The sequence below is a fragment of the Oncorhynchus kisutch genome, linkage group LG9 (genome assembly GCF_002021735.2).
Source record: "Oncorhynchus kisutch isolate 150728-3 linkage group LG9, Okis_V2, whole genome shotgun sequence".
Classification (NCBI taxonomy): Eukaryota; Metazoa; Chordata; class Actinopteri; order Salmoniformes; family Salmonidae; genus Oncorhynchus; species Oncorhynchus kisutch.
In genome coordinates, this window is record NC_034182.2 from 7013812 (window position 1) to 7030283 (window position 16472).

The window sequence follows — 16472 nt, forward strand, 5'->3', positions numbered from 1 at the left end:
ATAGAAAATAAAAAAAGAAGTATTGTAGATTGGAACATACGGTCATGCTACCCACCAGTTCCTGGGTCTCGGAACGGAAGAAAGAATTGACCCCGATGATGAAAGGCGTGGGCGTGCTCAGCACCTCCAGGAGTTTTCCCGGCAGGATGGGGACGTACGTAAAACTGACGGGAGGGAAAACAAGAGGACAACAGATTTACAAGCAATCAGATTAGGAGATGATATGATAAGTGTGAGGAAATCATAAAATTCCCCAAACAGACCAATATCTTATTAATCAAATCCCTGTAAATTCCCTATATTAAAAGACATCTATGACCCTATTTTACAATGAAAAACACATACACACAGTCGCGCACATACACACAATCGCATGCGCGCACACACACACACACACACACACACACACACACACACACACACACACACCTGTATTTGAGGGGGAACATGATGGCCAGTAGTGCTCTGCAGGCGTCTGTTAGTCTCTGGTAGCTGCTGGACAGGAACAGGATTTTGTGTTCCGTCAGAGCAGCACAGAACAGATACAGGACGTTCACTATACCTGAGAGCAACAACATAACAGAAGTACAGTATTCACTTCACCTGCAGGGAAAGACCGACTGCGTGGATTGTAAAAATCAAATGTATCTTCGAACAAATTATCAAACATGCAGGCATAAAGACTGATATATACACACACACACACACACACACACAATACCCCAAAATGACCGAGCAAAAACAAGTTGTTCAAATGTTTTGATAATTTATACCAAATAAAAAACTGAAATACCTTATTTACACAAGAATTCACACCCTTTGCTATGAGACTCAAAATTGAGCTCAGGCGCATCCTGTTTCCATTGATCATCCTTGAGAGGTTTCTACAACTTGGTGATGGTCAGTGACAGAGCTCCAGAGTTCCTCTGTGGAGATGGGAGAACCTTCCAGAAGGACAACCATCTCTGCAGCACCTCACCAATAAGGCCTTTATAGTAGACTGGCCAGACATAAGCCACTCCTCAGGAAAAGGCACATGACAGCCCGCTTGGAGTTTGCAAAAAGGCACCTAAAGAACTCTGACCATGAGAAACAAGATTCTCTGGTCTGATGAAACCAAGATTGAACTCTTTGGCCTCAATGGCAAGCGTCACGTCTGGAGGCAACCTGGCACCATCCCTTCGGTGAAGCATGGGTGGCAGCATCATGTTTTTCAGCGGCAGGGACTGGGACACAAGTCAGGATAGAGGCAAAGATGAATGGAGCAAAGAACATAGAGATCCTTGATGAAAACCTGCTCCAGAGCGCTCAGGATCTCAGACTGGGGCAAAGGTCAACCTTCCAACAGGACAACGACCCTAAGGAGACAGCAAAGACATCGCAGGAGTGGCTTCGGGACAAGTCTCTGAACGTCCTTGAGTGGCCCAGCCAGAGCCCGGACGAACATCTCAGGAGAGACGTGAAAATAGCTGTGCAGTGACACTTCCCATCTAACCGGACAGAGCTTGAGAGGATCTACAGAGAAGAATGGGAGAAACTCCCCAAATACAGGTGTGCCAAGCTTGTAGTGTCATTCCCAAGAAGACTTGAGGCTGTAATCGTTGCCAAAGTTGCTTCAACAAAGTACTGAATAAAGGGTCTGAATACTTATGTAAATGTGGTATTTCAGTTTTTTATTTTTATACATGTACAAAAATGTATATTTTTTGGCCCAAATTTCTGAAAAGCTGTTTTTGTTGTGTCATTATGGGGTATTGTGTGTAGATTGATGAGGGGGAAAAACGATTAAATACATTTTTGAATGAGGCTGTAATGTATGTATATATAGTTTGGGGTCACTTAGAAATGTCCTTGTTTTTGAAAGAAAAGCACATTTTTTGTCCATTAAAATAACATCAAATTGATCAGCTGTAAATGACTATTGTAGCTGGAACTGTCAACAGTGAAGAGGCGACTCCTGGATGCTGGCAGAGCTCCTCTGTCCTCTAACTCAGTTGTGCACCGGGGCCTCCCACTCTTTCTATTCTGGTTAGAGACCGTTTGAGCTGTTCTGTGAAGGGAGTGGTACACAGCGCTGTACGAGATCAGTTTCTTGGTCATTTCTCGCATGGAATAGCGTTAATTTCAATAGCCTTACTTTCTCAGAACAAGAATAGACTGACAAGTTTCAGAATAAATTATTTGGTTTCCCGACATTTTGAGCCTGTAATCGAACCCACAAACGCTGATGCTCCAGATACTCAACTAGTCTAAAGGCCAGTTTTATTTCTTCTTTAAATCAGCACCACAGTTTTCAGCTGTGATAAAATAATTGCAAAAGGGTTTTCTAATGATCAATTAGCCTTATGAAATGCTAAACTTGGATTAGCTAACAACGTGTCATTGGAACACAGGAGTGATGGTTGCTGATAATGGGCCTCCCATTTTTTTTATATATATTTTTTTAATCTGCCGTTTCTAGCTACAATAGTCATTTACAACATTAACAAAGCCTACACTGTATTTCTGATCAATTTAATGTTATTTTAATGGCCAAAAAAGTGTTTTTCTTTCAAAAACAAGGACATTTCTAAGTGACCCCAAACTTTTCAACGGTAGTATAGAGATATATACACACACTTTTGCCTTGTCCCCTAACTCATATCAAATATAGGCCTGTGATTTGTGTTCATTTAAAAATTCAACAATTGGTGAATGTCTTCTCTCAAAGGAACATTGGACTTTGATTGGTCCATATCACTGATCATAAAGTGCCCCATCGGTCCAGGGCTGAATAAGCTGCATCGTGATTTGCCGTACCAAGCTGTCTAAAGAGATGGGCTACACTGCTGCCACTGACAGGGAGGGAGTCGTTGATAGGAGTCTGGATGACCTGTCGATCGCCCGCACCCAATGTTATAGTCCTCTAGAGAGACAAAGAGAGAAAGAGGGACACGTGGAAAAAGAGAACAGATCATGTGAATGCCCTTTCTTGGGAAAAAAAGGGATCAGCAACAATCAGCACAATCACAGAGGTATCGAGGAGAGGAGAGGAGAAATCAGATGGGGAGAATCACAGGGGTTTAGCAGGTACATTAGAACTCCACAGTAACCGGCCATTCACAGCTGAACATGAGAGAACTGACCTATGCTGAACTGAGAAACCCATAGAAATGGGCCTTACCACAGACTCAATCAGCCCACTATATTTAATGAGCCTTTATGGGAGTCAAATATCAATGACATGCCAGATTGTCCATACAGAAAGATTTCCATTGTGTTTTGAGTATGGAAAGGGCAGAGTTCATACGTTTGAAGGATTTCAGGGGGTCTTACCATTTGAAATGTCTTATTGGTTTAGTGTTACGGGATAGCTCTTACGGCCATGTGACGCAGAAGGAAAGTGAAAGACAATGATTGATTTTTGTTGTTGATTGTAACATTCATGAAACATCTGATCTTAGCCATGTAAACTTCACATTGCAGCGCATACATTACATTTATAGCTCAAGAGAGTTGTAGTAGTTGGTGTAAGATATAAATTGCCATAATTTGTAAGTATGATCTTTATGTTGCATGAAATTTCAATGACTGTTTTGGATTTTTAAGTATTTGCAAGACCGAAAAAGCCTGTTAGCCGACATGAATTAAGGCATAATTTGCACAGCATGATTAGCACAGTGAGTCTTGCCTGCAAATGAAGACAGATTGCAAAAAGTTGCATACAGGACAGGTAGCACAAGGTCAAAGGCATCCAATACATCAAAGAAACACACCCACAGCAGACTCGAGGACAGACATCACATAGTAATACAACAGAATATACAGAAACAACTGGAACTACCTACAGAGGCTGTATACCACAGTTGACAAGTAGGAATGCAAATTATTTTAAGTACAGAACTTCTTCGAAAATACAGGCATTTCAAATAAACTCCAGAAGCAGGAATCTACTGCAGCCAAATCTTCATCTCAAAGTACATAAAATACAGAGCCCAGGTATATCTGTGTATAGCTTAGAAGGAAAGGTTGGCATTAGCTCATGCTCTCAACAGCAGCACTGAGAACACAGTGACCCAGCTGTTGATCACCATTTCACAGTCACTCGTCTGGTCAACAACAAAATTAGATATGGTTGAATTTTTCCAGGCTACCAATAACAGATTGTAAAAGGATCAGCCATCGGGTAACAGATTGAGCCTTAAAGTGATTTGAATGCAGACCTCTCAAGGGAAAACTATTTTGACTGGCAGAGGAGGAGAGGAGGATGGGCTGAGAGAGGTATGTGAGTTACAAAGACATAGGAGAATCCCGACAGAATTGGGGAAAGCTAGGAGCCGATTGGTTGAAAGGAGAATAAAGTAGTCAGGCAGCGTACCAAGCTCTCCTCTCTCTCCTCCTGGCCCGGCTACACAAGTCCAGCAACACACACACGAGAGAGAGAGAGAAATACACCATAGGAGAACACACAAATTAGAGACAACAGGATCCAAACAAAAACATGGCAAAACAATGACAAAACATTAACATTACAAATATATTCAGACGGTAACAGCGTTGCATTATGACATGAGAGTGCAGCAAAATGAACATAAGGCACAGAGTCAAACCAGCTATCAACTTAGGGGAAATAAAATGGAAGCATCCACAGCTACCTACAGTTCAAGTCAGTTTTCATACACTTAGGTTGGAGTCATTAAAACTTGTTTTTCAACCACTCCACAAATTTCTTGTTAATAAACTATCGTTTTGACAAGTCGCTTAGGACATCTACTTTGTGCATGACAAGTAATTTTTCCAACAATTGTTTACAGACAGATTATTTCACTTATAATTCACTGTATCACAATTCCAGTGGGTCAGAAGTTTACATACACTAAGTTGACTGTGCCTTTAAACAGCTTGGACAAAAGCTTCTGATCGGCTAATTGACATTATTTGAGTCAATTGGAGGTGTACCTGTGGATGTATTTCAAGGCCTACCGTCAAACTCAGTGCCTCTTTGCTTGACATCATGGGAAAATCAAAATAAATCAGCCAAGACCTCAGAAAGAAAATAGTAGACCTCCACAAGTCTGGTTCATCCTTGGGACCAATTTCCAAAAGCCTGAAGGTGCTACGTTCATCTGTACAAACAATAGTACGCAAGTATAAACACCATGGGACCATGGCAGCCATCATACGACTCAGGAAGGAGACACGTTCTGTCTCCTAGAGATTAACTTACTTTGGTGCGAAAAGTGCAAATCAATCCCAGAACAACAGCAAAGGACCTTGTGAAGATGCTGGAGGAAACAGGTACAAAAATATCTATATCTACAGTAAAAACAAGTCCTATATCGACATAACCTGAAAGGCCGCTAAGGAAGGAAGAAGCCACTGCTCCAAAACTGCCATAAAAAGCCAAACTACAGTTTCCAACTTTTTGGAGAAATGTCTTTTGGTCTGACGAAAATAGAATGGTTTGGACATAATGACCATCGTTATGTTTGAAGGAAAAAGGGGGAGGCTTGCAAGCCGAAGAACACCATCCCAACCGTGAAGCACGCAGGTGGAAGCATCATGTTGTGGGTGTGCTTTGCTGCAGGAGGGACTGGTGCACTTCACAAAATAGATGGTTTCATGAGGCAGGAAAATTATGTGGATATTTCAAAGCAACATCTCAAGACATCCGTCAGGAAGCTAAAGCTTGGTCGCAAATGGGTTTTCCAACTGGACAATGACCCCAAGAATACTTCCAAACTTGTGGCAAAATGGCTTAAGGACAACAAAATCAAGGTATTGGAGTGGCCATCACAAAGCCCTGACCTCAATCCTATACAAAATTTGTGGGCAGAACTGAAAAAGCATGTGCGAGCAAGGAGGCCTACAAACCTGACTCAGTTACACCTGCTCTGTCAGGAGGAATGGGCCACAATTGTGGGAAGCTTGTGGAAGGCTACCCGAAATGTTTGACCCAAGGTAAACAATTTAAAGGCAACGCTACCAAATACTAATTGAGTGTATGTAAACTTCTGACCCACTGGGAATGTGATGAAAACATAAAAGCTGAAATAAATCACTCTACTATTATTCTGACATGTCACTTGCTTAAAATAAAGTGGTCATCCTAACTGACCTAAAACAGGGATTTTTTACTAGGATTAAATGTCAGGAATTGTGAAAAACTGAGTTTAAATGTATTTGGCTAAGGTGTATGTAAACCTCCGACTTCAACTGTACATCCAACATGTGAATTAGTCAGACGATGTGTTCATGACCATGGGATGAAATAACTGAGGACTGAAATGTTAAACTTGTGTAACATTGACAATTTTCAGTAAAGTTAATTTAAAAAGGGAAATTTGCTTAGTTAATGTTTTACAGTTACTATTTCAGGAAATTAAGTTATTTATGGAGCTTGGCCCATTGACAGAACGTCCTTGGGCTGGTTCATGGGAAGACATTGTAGAGACTAGACAGACAGTCATTTACAATTATCTATTCAATCAATCACTCATACAGACGGGCAGATGTGCGCACACACAAACATTCAGGCAGGTTCCATCAGACTCATATATATTCCAGTGTACAGTATTGGGGCTAAAGGTTGCTACTCTGTATGCCAGGAGTGCGTATCTGACAGTTGAGATGATTGCCAGTTCCAGTAGTAAAGTGGATATGTTGCAATGCATGTTGGGATGACAGTGGTTGATGTGGCATGACTGGGGAGAGTCCTAGCAAGTCCAGACCTGAGTCTAATAAAAAGACATGTGTGATTAGAAGTTTGACATTTGATAGTATCAAACCTGCTATTACACCGTAACAAACACCTACCATAGCTTTTCATGTACTGTTATAAACTCCAAAAAAAAGGAACGTCCTCTCACTGTCAACTGCGTTTATATTCAGCAAACTTAACATGTGTAAATATTTGTATGAACATAAGATTCAACAACAGACATAAACTGAACAAGTTCTATAGACATGTGACTAGCAGAAATTGAATAATGTTTCCCAAACAAAGGGGGAGGTCAAAATCAATAGTAAACAGTCATTATCTGGTGTGGCCACCAGCTGCATTAAGTACTGCAGTGCATCTCCTCCTCACGGACTGCACCAGATTTGCGAGTTCTTGCTGTGAGATGTTACCCCACTCTTCCACCAAGGCACCTGCAAGTTCCCGGACATTTCTGGGGGGAATGTCCCAAGCCCTCACCCTCCGATCCAACAGGTCCCAGACGTGCTCAATGGGATTGAGATCCGGGCTCTTCGCTGGCCATGGCAGAACACTGACATTCCTGTCTTGCAGGAAATCACACACAGAACAAGCAGTATGGCTGGTGGCATTGTCATGTTGGAGGGGCATGTCAGGATGAGCCTGCAGGAAGGGTACCACATGAGGGGGGAGGATGTCTTCATTGTAACACACAGCGTTGAGATTGCCTGCAATGACAACGAGCTCAGTCCGATGATGCTGTGACACACCGCCCTAGACCATGATGGACCCTCCACATCAATCCCGCTCCAGAGTACAGGCCTCGTTGTAACGCTCATTCCTTCAACGATAAACATGAATCCGACCATCACCCCTGGTGAGACAAAACCGTGACTCGTCAGTTAAGAGCACATTTTGCCAGTCCTGTCTGGTACAGCGACGGTGGGTTTGTGACCATAGGCAATGTTGTTGCCGGTGATGTCTGGTGAGGACCTGCCTACAAGCTATCAGTACAGCCTCTCTCAAACTATTGCGGACAGTCTGAGCACTGATGGAGGGATTGTGCATTCCTGGTGTAACTGGGGTAGTTGTTGTTGCCATCCTGTACCTGTCCCGCAGGTGTGATGTTCGGATGTACCGATCCTGTGCAGGTGTTGTTACACGTGGTCTGCCACTGCAAGGACTATCAGCTGTCCGTCCTGTCTACCTGTAGCGCTGTCTTAGGCGTCTCACAGTATGGACATTGCAATTTATTGCCCTGCAGTCCTCATGCCTCCTTGCAGCATGCCTAAGGCAGGTTCACGCAGATGAGCAGGGGCAGCTTTCTTTTGTTGTTTTTCAGAGTCAGTAGAAAGGCCTCTTTAGTGTCCTAAGTTTTCATAACTGTGACCTTAATTTCCTACCATCTGTAAGCTGTTAGTGTCTTAACGACCTTTCCACCTGTGCATGTTCATTAATTGTTTATGGTTCATTGAACAAGCATGGGAAACAGTGTTTAAACCCTTTACAATGAAGATCTCTGAAGTTGTTTGGATTTTTACGAATTATTTTTGAAAGACAGGGTCCTGAAAAAGGGACGTTTCTTTTTTGCTGAGTTTATTACAGAACGCTCTGTGCTATACTATCCAATGCATGAAGGTCTCTGAGTGTGTGTAAGTCAAGTATGTTTGTTTTTGTTTGCAAGATCTGCGCGTGTCTGTGTTAATGCTGTTTAGTCCACTCTCTCATTCAGACCACAGCACTGCCTGCTATGAGGCCATCTGGTGCCCCATATGGTCACCCTCAGAGAACCAATGTGTGTTCCTCATCAAGTGAAAAGTCTACACACTTCTATAACAGATCAACAATGGCGAACACGTCAGATCGATCCACGACAAACAACGGCACATAGAATCAAAACAGTTCATTGATTTTAAAAAGGTCTCAAAAATGATCAAAATGACTGACAGGTTAATGTAGCATGGAATATGCAGCATCGTTAGGCCACAAAACCCACAAAAGCAGATTAGTGCAAACCACTGAGTGAATATTAATCAGCATGGTTTGAGATGATTACAGGAAATACAAAACATACTTTTTAGAATCGTCATGTTTATCTAAATAGCTAAAAAAAATCACAATGAGGCAAGCGGATTGGTAAGAAGCTGCCGGAAGGTGATGTTACCTGGTCCTGAAAGCAGCCCAGTAGCCAGTCACAGGCTAGGGCCTGAGGAACCGAAAGATTTAAACTACATACTGGGGACTCATTTATCTGTAACACACAGGAGGAACCAATGTACAGCGGAGTTCAATGGCATGTTACACAAGGGAACAAAATGTACAGAAATGTACGTATAGGCCCAATATAGTAGTAGTACTGTATGTTACACTGTAGCATCCTTGAATTAGTTTGAGACAAACAGTACGTTTAAATTGTGCACATAGGGGGAATACAAGCGCTAAGTAGATATTCCTATACATAGTGTGTAGAAGTGGAGGCTGCTGAGGGTAGGACGGCTCATAATAATGGCTGGAACGGCGCAAATGGAATGGCATCAGACACATGGAAACCATGTGTTTGATGTATTTGATACCATTCCACTAATTCCGCTCAAGCCATTACCACAAGGATGGCCTGTGCCGAGGACCCGAAATTGACTCGGCACTGTGGGTTAGCATAGCACACCCGCTAATGCTAAGCTACAACGCTAACCGGTTGATTAAGCTAATGTGCTAGCAGTCGGCATCGGCCAATATGCTAAGCTAATATGCTAGCAGGTTGGATGGGGCTAACAAGCTAATAGGCTAGCTGGATTGGAGTGTTGCACTGCTCAGGAGAATACGTACAAGTCAGTATGCATGCAGGAGGTGTGTTTACCTGAGAACCACCAGCAACGGGGATGACGCAGGTGAGGAGGTTTCCGATCACTGTTTCCAAGGGAACACTGAGGCTGTCCACGTGCACGGTGTAGATGAGCCCCAAACAGTTCTGCACAGGGGAGGCACCCAGTCAGAAGACAAGAACAACCTTTCCTTGACTTGTAGTGAAATGACAAATGAGGTTTGTGTGGAAAATAACACATCTACTCCTTAAAGCAAAATACAGCCAAATCAAGCCTAGATTTGTCTCAAACACACTTCGTTGTAACAAGAAACAGAGATGAGAAGTGCAATGGGAGTATCGGACAGGGACATGCAGTATTGTTTTGAGGTGCGTTGTACCCTGAAAACCTCTGTGTGGTCCAGACGGGACACCAGCACCAGGCTCTTGGGGGCAAAGACCTGGGCCGGCTGGACCAGCCCTGGGACTTCGTCCTCATCCACCTCACTGGCCTCAGCTTTCTGTAGCTACACACACAGAAAGACACAGAATATCATACAGTGTACAGAACGTAGCCTACCCTGTGCAAATGTTCTATAGATGTATCATTAAAGATCAAATGTAATATCAGGACGTCAAGTACTGCTTGGAACATTTATAAATTGTTATCGGTTTCTCATATGATCAGATCGTCTTATTTCCACAACTTTGTTGCCAGCGTAAAATGTAGGGATAAACACTTGCTATACAGTACAGCTTAGAGGTCGACCGATTAATCGGAATGGCAGATTTCAAGTTTTCATAACAATCGGAAATCGTTAATTTTGGACGCAGTTTTTTTATTTTTTTATTTTTTAACACCTTTATTTAATCTTTATTTAACTAGGCAAGTCAGTTAACTTATGGCTAAAATCCCATTGACGGGAGCGATATGACAACAGCCAGTGAAAGTGCAGGGCACCAATTTTAAAAACATCTAAAATCTCAATTAAAATTCCCCAAACATACATGTATCTCATACCATTTTAAAGCAAATTTTGTTGTGAATCTCACCACAGTGTCCGATTTCAAATATGCTTTACAGCAAAAGCACCACAAACAATTGTGTTAGGTCACCACATAGCCATAGAAAAACACAGCCATTTTTTTTCCAGTCAAAGAGAGGAGTTTCAAAAAGCACAAAGAGATAAAATTAAATCACTAACCTTTGATGATCTTCATCAGATGACACTCATAGGATTTCATGTCACACAATACATGTATGTTTTGTTTGATAAAGTTCATATTTATCAAAATATGAGTTTACATTGGCGCGTTGCATTCACTAGTTCCAAAAACATCCAGTGATTTTGCATAGCCACATCAAATCAAAATCAAATCAAATTTATTTATATAGCCCTTCGTACATCAGCTGATATCTCAAAGTGCTGTACAGAAACCCAGCCTAAAACCCCAAACAGCAAGCAATGCAGGTGTAGAAGCACGGTGGCTAGGAAAAACTCCCTAGAAAGGCCAATACCTAGGAAGAAACCTAGAGAGGAACCAGGCTATGTGGGGTGGCCAGTCCTCTTCTGGCTGTGCCGGGTGGAGATTATAACAGAACATGGCCAAGATGTTCAAATGTTCATAAATGACCAGCATGGTCGAATAATAATAAGGCAGAACAGTTGAAACTGGAGCAGCAGCACAGTCAGGTGGAAGTTGAAACTGGAGCAGCAGCATGGCCAGGTGGACTGGGGACAGCAAGGAGTCATCATGTCAGGTAGTCCTGGGGCATGGTCCTAGGGCTCAGGTCAGTTGAAACTGGAACAGCAGCATGGCCAGGTGGACTGGGGACAGCAAGGAGTCATCATGTCAGGTAGTCCTGGGGCATGGTCCTAGGGCTCAGGTCCTCCGAGAGAGAGAAAGAAAGAGAGAAGGAGAGAATTAGAGAACACACACTTAGATTCACACAGGACACCGAATAGGACAGGAGAAGTACTCCAGATATAACAAACTGACCCCAGCCCCGCGACACATAAACTACTGCAGCATAAATACTGGAGGCTGAGACAGGAGGGGTCAGGAGACACTGTGGTCAGTGTCAGGAGTGGTCAGGAGACACATCATTCAACAGAAATACTCATCATAAATGTAGATGATAATACAAGTTATACACATGTAATTATAGATATACCTCTCCTTAATGCAACCTCTGTCTGACTTCAAAAAACTTTACGGAATAAGCAAACCATGCAAAAATCTGAGACGGGGCTCAGAAGAATGTCGCAATAGCCGCCATGTTGACGTCAACATAAACAAGAAATGACATGGTAAATATTCCCTTACCTTTGATGATCTACATCAGAAAGCACTCCAGGAATCCCAGGTCCACAATCAATCATTAGGATGTTTTTAACATATAGCTTCAATAAAGTTCCAACCCAGATTATTCCTTTGTGTCTTCATGAGCAATGGAACGCAAGTGGATACCACGAGGAATGCGCGTGATCAGAAAATGGCTGACTGCCAGACACCTGATAGATTCTGCTCTCATTCACTCACACAGCACAGCAGAGGTCTCATTCAAATTTCTATAGATGATTGATATCTAGTGGAACCCCTACGCAGTGCAACATCATTAATATATCAGGGGCATTTCATTGGGGACTGTGGTGAATACATACAAAGCTCAGATTTCTCACTTCCTGTTTTGATTTCTCCTCAGGATTTTGCCTGCCATATGAGTTCTGTTATACTCACAGACATCATTCAAACAGTTTTAGAAACGTTAGAGTGTTTTCTATCCAATACTCATAATACTATGCATATATTAGCAACAGACTGAGGAGCAGGCCGATTACTTTGGGCAACTTATTCATCCAACTACGCAATACTGCCCCCCAGCCATAAGAAGATAACTTCTTCGATATAGGGGGCGCTCTTTTAATTTTTGGATAAAAAAAACTTTTTCCGAAAAGATGCTCGACTATGCATATAATTGACAGCTTTGGAAAGAAAACACTGATGTTTCCAAAACTGCAAAGATATTATCTGTGAGTGCCACAGAACTGACGCTACAGGCGAAACCAAGATTACATTTCAAACAGGAAATGCCCCAGATTCTGAAGGCGCTGTGTTCCAATGTCTCCTTATATGGCTGTGAATGCGCCAGGAATGAGCCTACACTTTCTGTCGCTTCCCCAAGGTGTCTGCAGCATTGTGACGTATTTGTAGGCATATCATTGGAAGATTGACCATAAGAGACTACATTTACCAGGTGCCCGCTTGGTGTCCTCCGTCGAAATTATTGCGTAATCTCCAGCTACGTGCAATTTTCCATTTGATTCAGAGGAGAAACCAAACTGCCACGAATGATTTATCATCGAATAGATAGGTGAAAAACACCTTGAGGATTGATTCTAAACAACGTTTGCCATGTGTCTGTCGATATTATGGAGTTAATTTGGAAAAAAGTTTGGCGTTGTAATGACTGAATTTTCAGGCTTTTTTCTTAGCCAAACGTGATGAACAAAACAGAGCAATTTCTCCTACACAAATAATCTTTTTGGAAAAACTGAACATTTGCTATCTAACTGAGAGTCTCCTCATTGAAAACATCCGAAGTTCTTCAAAGGTAAATTATTTTATTTGAATGCTTTTCTAGTTTTTGTGAAAATGTTGCCTGCTGAATGCTAGGCTTAATGATATGCTAGCTATTAATACTCTTACACAAATGCTTGTGTAGCTATGGTTGAAAAGCATATTTTGAAAATCTGAGATGACAGTGTTGTTAACAAAAGGCTAAGCTTGAGAGCTAATATATTTATTTCATTTCATTTGCGATTTTCATGAATAGTTAACGTTGCGTTATGGTAATGAGCTTGAGGCTATAATTACGCTCCCGGATACGGGATTGCTCGACGCTAGAGGTTAAGTAGACATTCTTATTTTCAATGACGGCCTAGGAACAGTGGGTTAACTGCCTTGTTCAGGGGCAGAACGACATATTTTTACCTTGTCAACTCGGTGATTCAATCTTGCAACCTTACGGTTAACTAGTCCAACGCTCTAACCACCTGCCTCACGAGGAGACCGCCTGTTACGCGAATGCAGTAAGAAACCACGGTAAGTTGCTAGCTAGCATTAAACTTAATCATAATCACTAGTTATAACTACACATGGATGATATTACTAGTTTATCTAGTGTGTACTGCGTTGCATATAATCGATGCAGTGCGCATTCGCGAAAAAGGACTGTCGTTGCTCCAACATGTACCTAACCATAAACACCAATGCCTTTCTTAAAATCAAAACACAGAAGTACATATTTTTAAACCTGCATATTTAGCTAAAAGAAATCCAGGTTAGCAGGCCATATTAACCAGGTGAAATTGTGTCACTTCTCTTGCGCTCATTGCACGCAGAGTCAGGGTATATGCAACAGTTTGGGCCGCCTGGCTCATTGCAAACTAATTTGCCAGAATTTTACGTAATTATGACATAACATTGAAGGTTGTGCAATGTAACAGGAATATTTAAACTGATGGATGCCACCCGATAAAATACAGAACGGTTCCGTATTTCACTGAAAGAATAAACGTCTTGTTTTCGAGATGATAGTTTCCGGATTCGACCATATTAATGACCTACGGCTCGTATTTCTGTGTGTTGTTATGTTATAATTAAGTCTATGATTTGATAGAACAGTCTGACTGAGCGATGGTAGGCACCAGCAGGCTCATAAGCATTCATTCAAACAGCACTTTCGTGAGTTTTGCCAGCAGCTCTGCTGTTTATGACTTCAAGCCTATCAACTCCCGAGATTAGGCTGGTGTAACAATGTGATGTGAAATGGCTAGCTAGTTAGCGGGGTGCGCGCTAATAGCGTTTCAAACGTCACTCGCTCTGAGACTTGGAGTGGTTGTTCCCCTATCTCTGCATGGGTAACGCTGCTTTGAGGGTGGCTGTTGTCGTTGTGTTCCTGGTTCGAGCCCAGGTAGGAGCAAGGAGAGGTACGGAAGCTATACTGTTACACTGACAATACTAAAGTTCCTATAAGAACATCCAATAGTCAAAGGTTAATGAAATACAAATGGTATAGAGAGAAATAGTCCTATAAACCTGGGAATATTGAAGACTCCTGTTAAAAGGGAACCACCAGCTTTCATATGTTCTCATGTTCTGAGCAAGGAACTTAAACGTTAGCTTTCTTACATGGCACATATTGCACTTTTACTTCAACACTTTGTTTTTGCATTATTTAAACCAAATTGAACAGCTAAATTGATTGTATTGATGTATTATATTAAGTTAAAATAAGTGTTCATTCAGTATTGTTGTAATTGTCATTATTACAAATAAATAAATAAATAAATAAATAAAAATAGACCGATTTAATCGGTATCGGCTTTTTTTGGGGCCTCCAATAAATCGACATTGAAAAATCATAATCGGTCAACCTCTAGTACAGCTATAAGGATACTGTTATTGGTTCATAATGACATTGGCTCAGTGTGTGAGGAGTAGTGTGGCTAGGGGGAATCTTCTCTTTCTCCTCTAGTCTCTCACCTGTGGGTTGTCCAGGCCCTCCCAGAACGTGAAACAGGCACAGTAGTGACGCTCTGAGTTGATATCGGTCAGAACCGACACAAAGAACGACGGACGCTCCCTCTCTGGAACTAACTGCCATCCGTTGGGCTGACAGAACTGAGAGAGAAAAGGAGATGGGGAGAAAGAGGAGGAGGAGGGAGAGGGTGAGATCGACAGAAAATGAGTCAATGGGCGCAGGGGTTGAGAAAGAAGGGAAGAAGGAGGGAAAAGGGAATGAGGTGAAAGGGATAGAAGGAGAGGAGGGAGAGATAGATGAGGAAGCACGAGAGAGAGAGCGATGACAGGAGAGGAACATACAGTATTAGTGGGCCGTATCCCAGTGTGGTATGTCACATGTCCCTACTCTGCATCTCTGTGACTCACCTCTGATCTCTAGCCTATCATTAGGTTCCTTTCCACCACTAGGCTACACCAAGTTAAGAAAACTTTCCATGTGTCAGAAATGATTAACCTTACACCCTTATTTTGGATCGGGGTGAGAAATAGGCTAGAAGCAAACCAAGGAATAACCATTGTTCTGTAGGCATTCATCTTGTAAAACATAATGAACACTTAGGAATTCTTCAAAATACTGACTCGGGCAAAAAACACGAGACAATAATGAGGTAATCAATACTGGAATAAGGGTTATTTGGGAGACATTAAATATACATTAACAGTAAATTATTCAGGGTGATGTTGATCCCTTCATGATGCAACCTTTCTTCAGGTTACGGATGATGCATGTAGCATCGGGTAAATATGTAGGCTATTGTGCATTTGTTTGTGTGCGAGTAATGTTAGTTACATACCAGTTCGATGCCTTGTGGAAAGGGATTGTCCTCCCAGTCTTTCTCAGGAAAGCGCTGGAGAATGTGACCTTGGCCCTCACTGCCCCCTGGAGAAAGAGAGTGAAAAGAGGGTGACAAAGGTCAGGTCAGAACTCTTGATCAGAGAGCCAAGTTATCTGTCAGGGCTTAGTCCACTACTGTATGGCTGGGGATTACAAGGGACCTCACCATACGATATTATTACAATACTTAGGTGCCGGTACGATATGTATTGCGATTCTCATGATTCTATATGTATTGCAATTCAATACTGCGATTTCATGTTCCAAACATATTTCTCACTATATTGCTGCACAGAGACAAGAGAGAACATGAGAAAATGAGTTGGAAACTAAAGTGCTGAAAATATGTTAACTCACTGTTTAAAAAAATATGTTTAAAAAAATTTAGAAAAATATAAGCTGTACCCTAGCGCAGCTACAGCCGATTAGCGCTATAACGCTCATTTTTACAAGTTGATACTTCGAGTCAGCTATAGTCCACTGATTTGACGCACGCGCACACACACAACTTTGTTCATGTGTTTCAGCTAACCTCATGACCAAACACACACAATGCTCTAAATGTCATAACC

At 42.0% G+C, this 16472-nt stretch overlaps 1 protein-coding gene across 13 annotated transcripts in view; it reads right to left on the reverse strand.

Annotated features, from left to right (window-relative positions):
- The window catches only part of LOC109896697 (myotubularin-related protein 5-like), a 76823-nt gene that overhangs the window by 31025 nt on the left and 29326 nt on the right, over window positions 1–16472 (reverse strand). For 6 of the 13 annotated variants that reach the window (XM_031831696.1, XM_031831692.1, XM_031831699.1 and 3 more), the window contains exons 2-10: window positions 15860–15945; window positions 15027–15164; window positions 9878–10003; window positions 9534–9644; window positions 8841–8927; window positions 4358–4387; window positions 2800–2905; window positions 430–562; window positions 41–164 (exon numbers count right to left, since the gene is read on the reverse strand). In XM_031831696.1, coding sequence (XP_031687556.1) covers window positions 41–164; window positions 430–562; window positions 2800–2905; window positions 4358–4387; window positions 8841–8927; window positions 9534–9644; window positions 9878–10003; window positions 15027–15164; window positions 15860–15945 — 941 coding nt within the window. The remainder of the gene's footprint in view (window positions 1–40; window positions 165–429; window positions 563–2799; window positions 2906–4357; window positions 4388–8840; window positions 8928–9533; window positions 9645–9877; window positions 10004–15026; window positions 15165–15859; window positions 15946–16472) is intronic. The other 7 variants (XM_031831695.1, XM_031831702.1, XM_031831703.1 and 4 more) reach the window with 5 other exon arrangements.